Below are 15304 nucleotides of genomic sequence, written 5' to 3'. Positions count from 1 at the left end.
TGAGAAAGAGAGCTCTGTAGAGCTTCAGCATTGCGTCTACTGACACCCCCACGTCTTTCCTGTCAAGTATTTAAACAACTAGGATGTTGTTGTCAGGTGCCATTTCATGTAGGTCGCGTGCGGGCTCCAACAGCGGCCTTGGTCAATAATTACGCCAAGAAATCTGTGGTTTCTGACATAGGAAATGGTCCGCCCATTGATTGAGATAACATGAGGCGTCATTGGTTTGCGAGTAAACGCCACTAGTGCGCATTTTTCTGGCGATATGCTCAGACCTTGTTTACACAAGTAGTTCGCCGTTAAGGTTACCGCTCTTTGAGGCCACGCACTTATCTGAGGACGTGTAGCTGCCGAAGTCCAGACACAGATGACGTTTGCGTATATTGAAATCTTCATGCTAGTTGGCAAGTATTCAGCAAGTCCAACAAGAGCAAGGTTCAATAGCGTTGGGCTGAGAGCACCGCCCTGAGGAACGCCCCTGCTGGTATAGCGTCGCGTAGTTGGGCTATCATCAGCTAACACAAAGAATGATCTTGCAGATAGGTAACTTACAATCCACAAAAAGACTCGACAACCTTGGCCAACCGTCGTAAGAGCGTCGAGAATGGCCTCATGTAATACGTTGTCGTGTGCGGCTTTCCCATCTAAGAGTAAAGCTGCAGACAAACGCTTACGGGACCTTTCGTGCTGGACATATGAAACGAGATCAACTACATTGTCGATGGAAGAGCGGTCACGTCGGAAAGCAGCCATGGAATTTACATAACTCTTCAAGTGTTCAAGGTACCATACCAGGCGACCAAGGATCATCCGTTCCATTATCTTTTTTACATGTCTGGCCAGCGCTATTGGGTGGTAAGAGGTGAGCTCTAGGGGGGATTTGCCCTCCTTTAAGAGTGGCACCAGACGGCTTACTTTGCATTCATCAGGAACATTTCCCTCCTGCCATGAGGAGTTGTAAAGACTCAACAATTCTCTCCATGCGGATTCTCCGAGACAGCACAAGGTTCGGTATGGTATACCATCTGGACTCGGAGATGAAGAGCGCCTGCAGAAAGCTAGTGTCGCCTCGAGCTCCTCCACTGTAAAAGGAAGGTCCATGCCGCAATCACGGCAATGAGGGACGTCACCTTGGTCTGGAGGATCTGGACGAGTCGCTTGGTCTGCGATCCTTGCTCTCCTGAACGATGGTAGGCCGAGCTTTCTTTGAGGCGTGATATACGGCAGCTGCCTCGACCTTGCTTTCGTCTCCAACTCTCTCGCCAGATATGTGAAGTGGTTTCCAGATATTGAGACACATGGGAGTGATCACATTCCCATCTATCTAAACATCAAAGGTTTGTCGTCTAGATCTGGTCCACGAAATACCATTCGGACGATTGAACGGGCCAACTTCAAATCTGATATGGAAGATGCCTGCCGCGAGGGCCTACCTTCTGGGTTAAAGCAATCAATTAAAAATACGATGTAAAATGCCACTCGGAGGAAGACGATCTCTTCCACGCGAAACGACTTCGACATGGAATTAGAGCGACTTCGAGCACTTCGTCGCCGTGCGGAACGTCGATATCGGCGTACAAAATCAATCCATGACCTTAGGGCAGCCAGGACGATGCAAAAAAAGATTCAGCTTCATATGGATAGATTAGCGTCGGAACGTTGGACAGCTTTTTGACCCACACTAGACCGCCGCAAACCACTGTCTCACATTTGGAAAACGGCGCAAGGTCTGCGTTGCCTTCCGGAACAGCGTTTTCCATTCAAGGCGGTGGCGCTTTTCCAAGGGCGGCAAGACATCGATGTCGCAGAAGATATTGAGCACGGATTTAAGTCTGAGAAGATTTAAAATAAAAGGCATGTGCTGTCGCTGTTTTTTTTTTGCATGGCACTTGTTTGTAGGGTGCCATTCTAAAAATTCCGAGGAGTAATTTTGTCAAGAATGTAAGGCAAGTACAAGCAACTTTAGTAATATAGTGGTGTGGCAATACAACCGGCAGATACCGCATGCAATATAGCAAGGCGTGATTTATACTTCTACCTAAATATATATAGAAATTTTCACTCACTGACAATGCCATCGACTCCGACACCAGATGTTCTGCCACAAAGGGCCCTTAACGCTCTCGCGTTAAAATCAGAGGACAGCTAAGCAGTTTCTGTGAGTCATGAATGCGAAAGCATTAATGTCGTATTGAAGGCCGCTGAGCGGTCCTTCAAGTGATGAACTGCCCACGGGCAAGCGAGCGCGTTTTGATTTGGCCTTACCGACGTGCAGTTAGAAGGCAGATGACACCTTGCACGGACAAGGAATGCGTGGATAACATACACCTCCAAGAGCGAGGATGATATGCCATCGCGGTGACTTCTCGCTTCACGCAATACCTGGCGCGCCAGCGCAGTGGCAGGTGCACCCTTTCGCCCGCTCTGCTCCGTCCAGGCGCGCTTGTGACGTGGCGTAGCAGCCAATGGGACTTCAGGTGTTGTTTCTCTGCAACAGACAACAGACGCCGTAGTTTTCGCTCATTGGGCCATTTGACGCTTTCACACCGATAGAATGAAATCCTAAGTCAATCAGCAGTAGTTCGCCACTGAAAAAATGGCTAATTTGGCTGATTCTTCAAAACTTTTGGCGCTCTTGAGGGGCCCCTAAACATTTCTTCAGCATAGTAAGAAAATGTTGCTGATCTGTAGAAGAGGCTTCTCTGGATACATGGGCCAGATATTGTTCTGATTCCTCTACTTTCAGCGGGAAGTTTAGAAACTTGTGGCACAGTGAGAAATCGCCTACTCTCGTTCGCGATGTCGTCATGCGGCTACATCGGAAGCAGTCAAGCCTAGCAATAGTTATGTATATTAGATGAGTATGCTCAGATTTACTATAACTGCTATTTTAGATATAAATGAAAAATACAGAAGTTCGTAATCTCAAAAAGGCCAAGAAAAGTATTTCGGCTTTGCACGTGTACTAAATGTGGCCTCCTAGATCGACCAGCATGCTGAGTGTAGGGTAATAAATACGTAGCACCGTTAAGGCAACGGAAGGCAGCGGAAGGCGTTGATGCGCGGTAGGGTGCACAGCCGACATCGGGGCCCCAAGATTGGGTCGGATTACTCGCAAAATCCAATTTTCGAACGGCCGCAGAATAAACAAAGTTGGATATATTGTATCAGCCAAGGTTGTCTGTAATGTTTTTCTGCGTCCTGCTCATAGGAAGCAGAACCTAAGGAAGCAGTAGCGCTGTCATGTGAATTTCTTTGCTTGTCTAGCCATAGTAGCCGCTGCGCGCATTAGGGGTCACTGTCGGGACTGAATAAATGAAAAGGACACGCTTTTGTATTCGAATAAGCATGTTTAGCTTTCATAGCAATGTGCAGCTTTAGCCGGGACATTTCACCATCATCATCATTAGCCTCGTTACGCCCACTGCAAGGCAAATGCCTCTCCCATACTTCTCCAACTACCATGGTCATGTACTAATTGTGGCCATGTTGTCCCTGCAAACTTCTCAATCTCATCCGCCCACCTAACTTTCTGCCGCCCCCTGCTACGCTTCCCTTCCCTTGGAATCCAGTCCGTAACCCTCAATGACCATTGGTTATCTTCCCTCCTCATTACATGTCCTGCTCATGCCCATTTATTTTTCTAGATGTCAACTAAGATGTCATTAACTCGCGTTTGTTCCCTCACCCAATCTGCTCTTTTCTTATCCCTTAGCGTTACACCTATCATTCTTCTTTTCATAGCTCGTTGCGTGGTCCTCAATTTAAGTAGAACCCTTCTCGTAAGCCTCCAGGTTTCTACCGCGTACGTGAGTACTGGTAAGAGAAAGCTGCTATACACTTTTCTCTTGAGGGATAATGGCAACCTGCTGTTCATGATCTGAGAATGCCTGCCAAACGCACCCCAGCCCATTCTTATTCTTTTGATTATTTCAGTTTCATGATGCGGATCCGCAGTCACTACCTGCCCCAAATAGAGGCATTCCCTTACCGCTTCGAGTGCCTCGCTAACTATCGTAAACTGCTGTTCTCTTCCGAGAGTGTTAAACATTACTTTAGTTTTCTGCAGATACATTTTTAGACCCAACCTTCTGCTTCGCGTGACCAGGTCAGTGAGCATCCATTGCAAATAGTCCCCTCAATTACTAAGCAAGGCAATATCATCAGCGAATCGCAAGTTACTAAGGCATTCCCCATTAACTCTTATCCCGAATGCTTCCCAATTCAGGTCTGTGAATACCTCCTGTAAACACGCTGTGAATAGCATTGGAGAGATCGTATCCCGCTGCCTGACGCCTTTCTTTATGGGCTTTTGTTGCTTTCTTCATGGAGGGCTACGGTGGCTGTGGAGCCGCTATGGATATCTTTCAGCATTTTTACATACGGCTCGTCTACACCCTGATTCCGTAATGCATCCACGACTGCTGTCCTTTCGACTGAATCAAACGCTTTCTCGTAATGAATGAAAGCTATATATAAGGGTTGGTTATATTCCGCACATTTCTCTATCACCTGATTGATAGTGTGAATATGGTCTATTGTTGAGTAGCCTTTACGGAATACTCCCTGGTCCTTTGGTTGACGGAAGTCTAAGGTGTTCCTGATTCTATTTGCAATTACCTTAGTAAATACTTTGTAGGCAACGGAGAGTAAGCTGATCGGTCTATAATTTTTCAAATCTTTGGCGTCTCCTTTCTTATGGATTGGGATTATGTTAGCGTTCTTCCAAGATTCCGGTACGCTCGAGGTCATGAGGCATTGCGTATACAGGGTGGCCAGTTTCTCTAGAACAATCTGCCCACCATCCTTCAACAAATCTGCTGTTATCTGATCCTCCACAGCTGCCTTCCCCCTTTGCATAGCTCCCAAGGCTTTCTTTACTTCTTCCGGCATTACTTGTGGGATTTCCTATTCCTCTATTCTCTCTTCCATTATCGTCGTGGGTGCCACTGGTACTGTACTGATACATTTCAATCCATTCAAAATTAAAAGGTCGAATGAACCTGAGGATTGACGACTGTTTGCGTCTTTTTTGTTGTTTCGTTGTGATGGTAGTTGACATGGAACGGCCTTGTGCTGTCTGTTTTTCTCCGTAATACGGAAGATAGTTCGATGACGTCTTTGGCTAGCATCTTCTCCAGACGCTAAACGAGTGGTGACGGAGAGGAATCGCAGCGCCGGTGTTTATGCAGCGCTTCGCGGTGGTCTGACCTAAGTGACGGTCGCCGAAGTAAAGAATGTCATGGCTGGAATTAAGGGGCCACATGTTGAGTAACTCCACGACAATGTAAATAAGAAGACATTCTATATCTTGTAGAACCCTTAACATCTCATTGGCGTTTGTAGCCTACAGGAAATATACAACTTTTTCTTGCTGAGTTTCGGTATTGCGTACAAAGGTAATGGCTAAATGTTTCCGGCCAACACTGGATGACAGGTGGTCAGTGCCATTGGTTGGTTCAGTCCAGGAACACACGACACGGAAGAAGTTTAGCACGTGACTCACTATCTTTTGAAATCGCAGTCCCAGTAGACAGACCGATGCAAGGTATCCGGCTTCAGTGGTGTCTCACATGCACGCCCGCCAATCCTCCAGAATTTTTCATGAAACTTTGGAATTAGTGGTCGTTCTACTATTTTCAAATTTCGCATCAAGGTTTACGAATGATTTTCTCAGAAAAGTTTGGAAAGGCTTATAAAGATAGCCAGAGCACGACTGCGCGAAATGCACACAAAAAAGAGATTGCATGGTACCTGGGTCACATTCTCGTAGTGAAAGATGCCTTATGCTAGAGGAATACTTGCATTGAAAAAGTTTATCAAGAGAAATTCCTGACTCAATCGAAATTAGTCAGAAAAAGGCGCTGAATAAGCTTCACTGGGAGCTAAAAGTGTCATGCGTAGCTTGTAAGCAGCCACCGGTGTTCCAAATTTGCTGCTCGCGCGCTGCATTTGATGGTAAATGTTAGTTATAAGGCTCTTATGTATCCCACAAATCGTGTATACTTGAGGTAAACGTTCTTTTATATGTATGATATTCCCTACTTCACCTTCCCGCTTTTTTGTCTGTACAGGATTTTTACGAATCTAAGGGTTCGCATGTTGGCAGGTCTGCATATACGTTGTAAAGCCAATGAAATTACACATATAGATCACATATGAAGAGCGCTGCCTCTATGGAGAGAGATAGAAAGGTTTAATAATATCAAATGCAGAAAGGTTGGCCTGAGGTACATTCCTCTAGCCAGCTACTCGGCGCTGTGAGAAGGGGAAGAGGGAAAGAAAGGGTTAAGAAAGTGGCGCATTGCGGGGGACTATGACGAGAAGAGGAGGATGTAAAATATTTGGTCTACTCAAAGCCTACAGCCCGGGTCCGTACTTCTTCAGTAGTCGAGTAAGGCCTGGATGAACTTAAAACTCAATTTAACGCCTGGCCAAGGGCCTAGAATAACGTCTTCCGACAGCGGTGGGTTGTCGAGGCGCGTCAGGTCATTGCTCAACTTCTTCACTCTTCCACGTACTGAGGACACAACGTACTCGAGGAACCAGAGCCACTTGCCATTCCTTTTTCAAAAGGAGGCTCCAACCGTCTTCTCTCAAGTGTGACAGTATATCACTGGGACAATCAGGATATTTGCCCCATAGGAGTGCAAAGATTGGACCCCAACGTGAAACTTAGGCTACAACCAAAAATTCAACGCAGCCGTGCCAGTCTTCCGCACAGAACTAGACTGGGGGTGGCGTTTACGCCCGGCTACGTGTACCCCATGCGTTGTACCGAGTCTCCAGACAGCAAACTGTGCAATGTGAATTAGACTATCGGTGATGTATTGTGTGGCTACCCTCAGCTATCTGTACAAATGTGAAATGAAGCCATAGCTGGCCTGGGGTGAAGCACACTTAGTTTTTCGCTTAAGGGTACTTCCCTTATCTTGCTGAAAAAGTACACACAAAATATCTTACTTTTCATTTATTGTTCGCGCTTATTTTTAATGTCTATTGCACATTAGATCGAAAATAAACGTTTTTCGGATATTTCTATAGGCAGTCATTAAAGGGATAATGTGATTAGTTAAAACATCTTGTAGAGCACAAGATCACCAAGCAACATTTTAGTTTAATGGCATCGATGAAGACGATAAAAAGGAGTGTTGCTTGATCAACTAGCCCTTGAGTACTTCATTTCAACTACAAAAGAAAGAACTTTGTGTTTGCAGTTGCTAGCTTTAGGTGACTCATAAAAACACCTTTGTGAACTTCGACAGTAAGCTCATAGCAGCTTGCAGTCAGCCCGAGGCTAGGAACCAAACACAGGGACATGAAACTTTTAAGCATCAGGCTCCACAGGAACCAGAAGTTGAGAGGGGATGGACCAGGTACCAGAACACGCTGATGGCAGCGGCAACAGAGCCATCTGCATCTGCTTCTACTATCGACACGGAACGGCCCAGACCTGGGGCCAAATGCGTCAGCATGTCTAGACAAAAAAGGAGAAATGCACTGGTGACGCAAAGTCCAAAGAATTGCCATCCACTGCTACCAAACCTACTATGCAGTACCCAAGTGCTAGTTCATAAGGTGCACACCGCTATGGCCCGGTAAAGATGTGCTGCGTAAAAGTTTATCACTTACTCATCGGAACTTTCCTTCATTACAAATCAAATGTCGTTTTGGTGTAGCTGTATAGCATCCACTTCTTAGCTCTGTGTTTCATCGTGGAAACCTGCATTTATATGTGAACTTTTGTTATTGGTTGTTATTTCGCGAGAATTCAAACGTGATGTAACAAGCAGCCATGATGTAGCAGGAAATGCTTATGTTAGAGGAGTACCCTGGTACCTAGGTCTCAACTGCTTAGGGCAATAAAAGTAGAAGTTGTAAGTTTTATTTATTATGTTTTTCTTGCTGCTTTCTCAGACTTATGGGCGCAGTTATTGTGTTTTACTGAAGTGTGGTTTTGATGTTTTTTGCAACATTCTCCCTCATAAGGTTACTAGTTTTTGCACTTTACAGTTCTGAGAAGCTTGTGTTGCTTGCAAGCATTTTTATAACATACACCATAGCAAATTAAGCTTACTTCAGTTTCTTTCATGACACTTCATAGTTTTATATAATTCGTCATATCTCTGGAGGTTACCGCAATATTGACTCCGAAATCATTAAGGTCTCTGGGTACAAATAAAGCCACCGAGAGAGCCATGTGGGCGTCACTCATGCTGCTGGCTACCTCCTGGGAAAATCAAGGTTGTAAGTGCTTGGATTAATTTTTGTTGTCACTCTACCTCATATCCTACATTTCCTACTTCAGACTTGCTACCATGTCTGCAAGCTTAAGCAAAAAGATCGACCATGCACATTTGAGGGCACAGTATCCAACCTTACTAATATTGTGCTGTGTTTTTTGTACTACTGTGTGAAACAGGAATATAGGGGTGTTGTTATTCAGAGCTATGGACTGTGCTCTGTCACAGCATTGCGAGTACTTGAAAAAAAAGGTAAAACGTTTTGTAGTCTGAGCGTAAGAAAGGACACATATGTTATAGCTTTAGCTGTTAGTAGAGTGTAATAATATCCAAAACAACATCTCATTGTTTAATGGAAGATATATTTGCTTCAGGCGTTATCAGTGCTATCAAATTTTTTCGAAGAAATGTCTGTGTTATTATGTAAGTGTCATTATTTGTTTCCTAAGATAATGTACGCTGACGGAAAAACATGTGCACTTTGACATTAAAAGCACATTTGTGCAGGACATATCTACTGTTATTTAGGGTGCATCAATGTATATTCAGGGGCGAATATTAATTCACCATATGTTCCTCCTGCACAAAGTATTCCTGCATACCAGAATTTGTTCTCAGAAGCTGCAGTTGGCTATTGTGCTTGGCAGCACCAGCAGTTACCCGCACATAGGTTTTCAGAGCAGTAAGGCAGAAGGATAAAAGCTGAATCTTCTGCAACCTTAGCTTAAAATAGGTTTTAGATGCTGACATAATGGGTACGATCTCGAGATTTTAGCGGCTGTGAGAAAATTATTTTTTTTTTCAACCAGTACTAGACAACCTCTGTGCATGGGCATGTATGCTGCTATCCTGCTGTTAGAGCCATAATAGAAAAGGGTTATGAGCAACTCGGCAATTTTTGCAGTGTACACTTGTACTTACAGTCAGCGTCTATATGCTGGGCTATCAACAATAGCGAGATGACAATCAGGCAGACCAACAAGTGAAACATATTAAAGATTATAGATTAGGTCGAATTGGTACCACATTGTGTAAGACATATAAGCTGCCTGTACAGACTACCGTAAGATACGGAAGAAATATCTGCAAATTAGAGCTGTTATTTACCACTTTTTGTTCGCTTTTTTTCGTGCAAATGTACCACAAACAGAAACATGAGATATACTAGAATGCATAAACTGTCAAGCACCTATAAATTAAGCGTTTCCTGGGCTATCGGTCGTGCAAGCCTGTGCATAATCACCCTTTAAAATGCGCCTCTTTCAAAAGCACTCATAGCCCAACCACTTCTCCCTTGATATTCACTGATAGCACATATTTAAGCCTCTAGTATTTTTCTTTTCAATAGATCTATTAGGTTGTATCTACACGAATCCACCAAACTAAGGAAGATAACCACAGTTTCTGCAATTAATAGCAAGTTGCCCTTGTGCTATACACATTTTGATTATACTGATATAGTGTCTTTGGTTGAGAGCACACATTGCTATCCACTCTAGAAAATTGTAACTCTTACCGTGACTTTGGCAATTCTCTATTGATATGAGGGATCCTACTGTGATCAGTTGATGAGAGAAATTTTACATATGCAGAAAATGTCTGCTCCTGGTAATGACTGTCAGTGTAGTGCGAGTTGAGTTATTAGAAAAATACTTTCTTTTTTAGAGGAATTCATGAGAAACCATGATTATGTGTAGGCCGGCCAGACCGGTCACACTGCAAAATTTGACAGCCTTGATTGCTCAGTTATTTGTCTGGTCTAGTTCTTTTCGGTTATTATTTGTATTATATATGCGTGTGAATGGGAAATATTATTAGGTAAGAAATCGTTATGGCATATTTTTTTTGCACCCTCTTCACTTACATGCTGCTATTTCTTGCTGTATTCTTCAAGGTCATTTGGATGTTGCTTGAAAGTCACAAACATACGTTGCCTGAAAGCACAAGGGGCATTAGGCAACATCTAGATTACGTCGTTGGAACTTTGCATTGATCTTGTACTAATGTCATGAATCAGTTGCTTAACGTTGCCTTGACGTTACGGCCCAAAGGTGTTGTTGACCAAAAAACGGAACATTAACAGCCTGTAGACGACGTTATGCAACAACATTTGGCCACATTCAGACAACGTTGCCGCAGCACATTGCGTTACTTAGGCATAAAGTCGATGAGAGAAAGCTGATCACTACAGCTGCCGTGGCAAATGTGCTATACAATCAGCCATACCATACAACCGGTCTAGAAAGAAAGCAGGCCACTACAGCTGCCAAGATAAGTATACAATGTACAGTCAGTGTAGAAAGAAAGAAAGCCACTTATTTTGCCACAAGAAGTATACCATAGCATCGAGGGTACCACACAGTGCAGAAATAAAGCAGGAGGCTGAATTTGCTGCAACAATGATTTATTAAGCCCTAATATTAGGCCCTATTAAGCAAATAAACAATAAAGCCTAATCCAGAATAATCAGCGACTTAATATTAATGTATGTCCAATTTTGATTGATCATGATTACATTTATTAAGGCTAACCAGGTTCTATAAGTGTAATTAGGATGACTTAGGTCTAATGAATATTATTTACGATTACATTACTTAAGCCCCATCAGGAACATTAGGCGTAATGAAGAAAAAATATATTTATTTGATGTTACATTCTCAACTCTAATTCAGAATATTTCCGAGAACAACAATGTGGCCCGATAAGATTATTTCCAAATAATTAGCTTCACTACTTAGGTAACTGTAACAAGTTATTGTAATATTTACAGCATATTCCATCATCATTGATACAGTGAGCCGCGGCGCGCGTAATTCGGCCATTCACTCAATCATACGTTGCATGAGTAAAGATGAGCTACTGGAAATAATGTTTACGCTTAAATTAAGAAGTCCTACTAGGCAGTTTCTGGAGTAATTTTTGTAGACTTAGTATTTTCGTGGGTTTGTGACACGAGTATGTGTATTTCTAAATTGTGTATTGCCATAGCAGGCTCTAATGTAATCTGCCTCAATTCTCATCGGGATGCAGTTATTAAACAACAAAACAAGAAATGTTCCACACAGGTTTAGTTTACGACAAATTTGTTTCTTTTTAAGGCAACGAACTCCCAGTAGAACTCAGCCCACGAGAAATGTCCACGTTTGGCGATTAGCATTGAAGCAATGTAGCGACACAACGAATTTCCATCGTGGAAATGCGTCATGTGCCAGGCGTGTTAAGCAGCTAGGCATCTCGCACTTCGGTGATGATGATGATATTGATAATTTATTTCCATCTCATTCGAAACGGTGCGATGACAAATAGTTACCTAGCCTGCTGAAGTTAGGTATTCTGTACGCGACTTCTATTCTAACACTTTGTATACACCACTTTAATCTTTTTTCCATTCCTCAAAACTTCTCTGACTAATATGTACCGCGACCTATGCCTGTTACGGACCCAGTCGTATCAAGCGGTCCTACCCTGTCGACGCGCTACGCGATCTAGCGGATCTGCCCCGATGTGGGCACGTGGCCTCCAATATGGGAGACGCATTAGTGCGCTCGAACGCTGAGAATTGTACCCTCTCTGCACGGGTTCATTCGTGGGGCAGCGCGCTGAAGTGTCCGGCTGCTGTGCTTGAGGAACCCATTTGACGAGTTGTTCTACGCCGCGCAGCGCCGGATAAATGTTAAAGGACTTGTCCGAAAGAGCGTGGCAAACCCTCATTCTGGGGAATTGAACAAGAATGCGCACATACACAGTGGTCCAAGTTGTGGAGCGAAAGAGAGGATAGCACAAACCCAAGGAGGGTAGTTTCCAAAGAATGGTAATCGCATTTAAAACACAAAGGAAAGAAGTAAATCGGCCGCAAGATGTGCACGTCGTATTTCACTTGTAGCTTAGCGCTCTTTTGCATGTAAAGTGATTGCAATTCGCCAACAAATCTGTTTGGCCACTTTTAAAGTGAACGTTGTCTACGACTCACATCGCCAATTGCAATAAAAATTTTGGCTAGGATCCGGTCAAGACGCTTTAACTGCAAAACGCGATCACAATGTACAGAAATGTGCGACATAAAAAGAAGTATATTCCGTCAATGTGGCGTTCTTCAATATACTGCTCCATGCAATTACTTCAAAGGTATGCAAGAAATGCACATAAATTGTTGAGATAGCCAGACGAGCTGGAGTGCTTCGTTGGCACCGCCTAAAGTTGCAGCGCAATTGTCGGGTGATTAACAGAATACACAGCGCAGCTTGTACTGGGAATGTGTACGTGAAATACTGCGGCTGTCTGATGTAGTCCGACGGTAGAAATTTTATCAAGCATTCTTAATTCAGATGTGAGGATTTTATAGTATTTGGTAGCCATGAACTTCATATCATATCGACTTGGTGATAATATACCGCATCAAAACGGCAAGTTGGGCCAGTTGGTTGAGATTCATAGTGGTTCGTTACAGCGCAATACTAGACAAGGACACAAGAAGGTATAAAAACGACGACAAGGTGCTGACTCTCAACTGATATTTTACTGAAGATATGTGTAACATATATACGTGCCAGTTATAACCATGACATGCACGAGGCACAGATATGCATCAAGGCAACTGTGACAATCTGACGCATAATCAAAGTGACATAGGTAACGCAATTCCTTGTCATGAAGAGTGATAGATGGTTCGCTGATACACGCTTTGTCCCTAATCTTTATATTGTGAGCCTCGGCAATTTTCCTTGTCAATTGGCTTGCGTGTTTAAAAATGACACTAGCTTGTTTTTTTAAATCGGGGCGACAACCGCACGACTTGCAATGCTCCAGGGGATGAAGTGGCGCAACCCCTTGAAGAGATAGCTCATGTCCACGAAGTCGAACGTTCGAACATCGCGTCGTTTGTCCCACGTGCTGTCTACCACAAGATAATGGAATGGTATGCACAACCTGCTTAGCACAAGTGATGTACCTGTTCACATGATTGACAGTGGATTTTCCTTTCATTTGCTTATCCTTCAGCAAATTATCAACTAACGGGCATATGCGACCTATCTTATGTTTCACAGAAAAACGAACATCAATGCTGTTCCTTGAACCAACGTTCTTAAGCCCACGTGGTAACTTGTGTACATATCATACTACTTCATTCTTTCTTTTTTCTTCTAATTTAGTTTGAATACCTTGGACATTTATGCTCTTGACGCCGCGAACCATACTTTTACTCACCGATGAAATAATCGCTGTGGGGCAACCAAGGTTCATTAAAAGATTTATCTGATAAAGTACTGAAGCGGGCTATAGCAAAGACTAAATGCTGCGTTAAAGAAATCGTGTTTTCATATGTCGCAGGCTGCTTTTTCTGTTCAGGTAAATCGTTACAAAACCTACAAAATTTTCCCATCGGCAGTGTGAAGGTCTCAGATTGATATCCTTTAATCTTTATTTTTAAAGCGGAATTTCCGACTGGACTTGCTGGCAGTAGAAAACTACCGTGCACGCCAGCCGCGTAATGACCTTAAGAGAGCGTCTTCTTGGGCTAGTTGGTAACTATTCACCTTGGTTAAAGGTACGAAACACACACAGACGCGAGTCCCGTCGCCTTTCGTTGTGTCTGTGTGTGTTCCGTGCCTTTATGAAATGCGTAAAGACCGTTTAGCTGTTGGCTGAAAGAACTTCATTACCAAGGAGCGTGCCTCCACGAGACAAAAGAAAAGCTGTGATCGCACAGCCTACTTTCAAACTTCGCTTTCGAATCAATTACCAGCTAGCCCATCTACGGGCTGAATGCTGCAACGCTGAGTAGAAGGCAGTTATCTTGATTGCCAAATAATCACTCTGCCGTTGAAAGGAGGCTGTGTGTAAGTGACATTCTACCAATGTTGGATGCTCGTTTGCGAGGTCGCGGAAGCTGCAGTGAAGGTGGTAGGTTTTTTTTGCTTGAGACAAGGTTACCTGCATTGTATGGTGTTTTTTAAGTGCGAAAAGTGATTTGGATAGCTTATTGGTAGACTTCAGGCATGAGGCAGGTCACAAACAACTGCTTACTTTTCTTCGCTGCACTTTTTGCTTGTGGCCGTATCGCAAAAGGCAGCCCGCGACGAACGCATTTTCGATTGTTTCAGTACGATGTCGTGTACAAGGAAAGCTTGGACACGGGCGAACTGCTAGCTGTCGCCAGAACCATGCCCACGGAGGCGTGCAAATGTTGTAGGAACAATTCTCAAAAGAAAATTTGATCTAAGGTGGTAGCCTTGTCTCCAAGGGGCTGTTGGAAACAACGCAGGAGGGGCGAAGGTTTGCGATCCCGGGGCTCCTCAGTTTGGAGAAACTGCTGTAGCCGTCGCTGTTCCGACATTGTTGTGCGTTTGACGAGTTCGCTCGTGAGGATGTCGAAAATGTCTGTCGCCGGGGGTTAAAGGATCCGGTCCCGAAGCTCGGTGGCAATCTTGGGTGGCGGCGAGGATACGAGATCGTTGAATTTTTAAGTCTGCGACGTGACTCGCGCGATGGAAAATCGGCCGTTGAGCAATCTAGAGTTGGGGGCCCGCTGGCCAGCACTGAGGTGACCTCAGGGAAAAAGCAACCACGTTGTGCCGTGGTGCAAGGGTTGTTCAATCGCCGTCATCCGTGACGGTGGTTCCGCGCGGATCACTGGAAGCGTTGCCGTTGTCGGCAGCCATGCCCGCTGTCCATGGTCACCAATATTGTGGCATGCGAAATCAGTGATGACGATGAGCCACAATAAACAGGAGTATATTTCTACTGAGCAGAATTCCCTAGCTTACGGTCATTCCTCGGTGGATTATCACCTCGGCCCCTCTTGCGCAGGCCACTCGTGATTTGAGCCACGCACCCGATTCGCTTCCTGTGCCATGTCCTATGCCCTCCAAATTATCGTATGTCCTATGTCCTCCATGTCCTATGCCCTCCAAATTGGACAGCGGCACAAGAATAACAACGCCGGGAAAACAACTCAATGGGCTCCGTATGTTATCACATGAAAAGCAAGCTTACAGCTCATCTTACGTTCACATCACCATGTCCATGCCCTTTCTACTGCGCGCAAAAACAATTTGTACAAG

General features: G+C 44.2%; 1 protein-coding gene across 1 annotated transcript in view; it reads right to left on the bottom strand.

Annotated features, from left to right (window-relative positions):
* Positions 1 to 7334: 7334 nt before the first annotated feature.
* Positions 7335 to 15304, bottom strand: part of LOC139047857 (uncharacterized) — an 88732-nt gene continuing 80762 nt past the window's right edge. The window contains exon 7 of the mRNA XM_070521998.1: positions 7335 to 7477. Coding sequence (XP_070378099.1) covers positions 7335 to 7477 — 143 coding nt within the window. The remainder of the gene's footprint in view (positions 7478 to 15304) is intronic.

The sequence above is a fragment of the Dermacentor albipictus genome, chromosome 7 (genome assembly GCF_038994185.2).
Source record: "Dermacentor albipictus isolate Rhodes 1998 colony chromosome 7, USDA_Dalb.pri_finalv2, whole genome shotgun sequence".
Classification (NCBI taxonomy): Eukaryota; Metazoa; Arthropoda; class Arachnida; order Ixodida; family Ixodidae; genus Dermacentor; species Dermacentor albipictus.
This window is presented reverse-complemented; position numbering and strand designations above follow the sequence as displayed.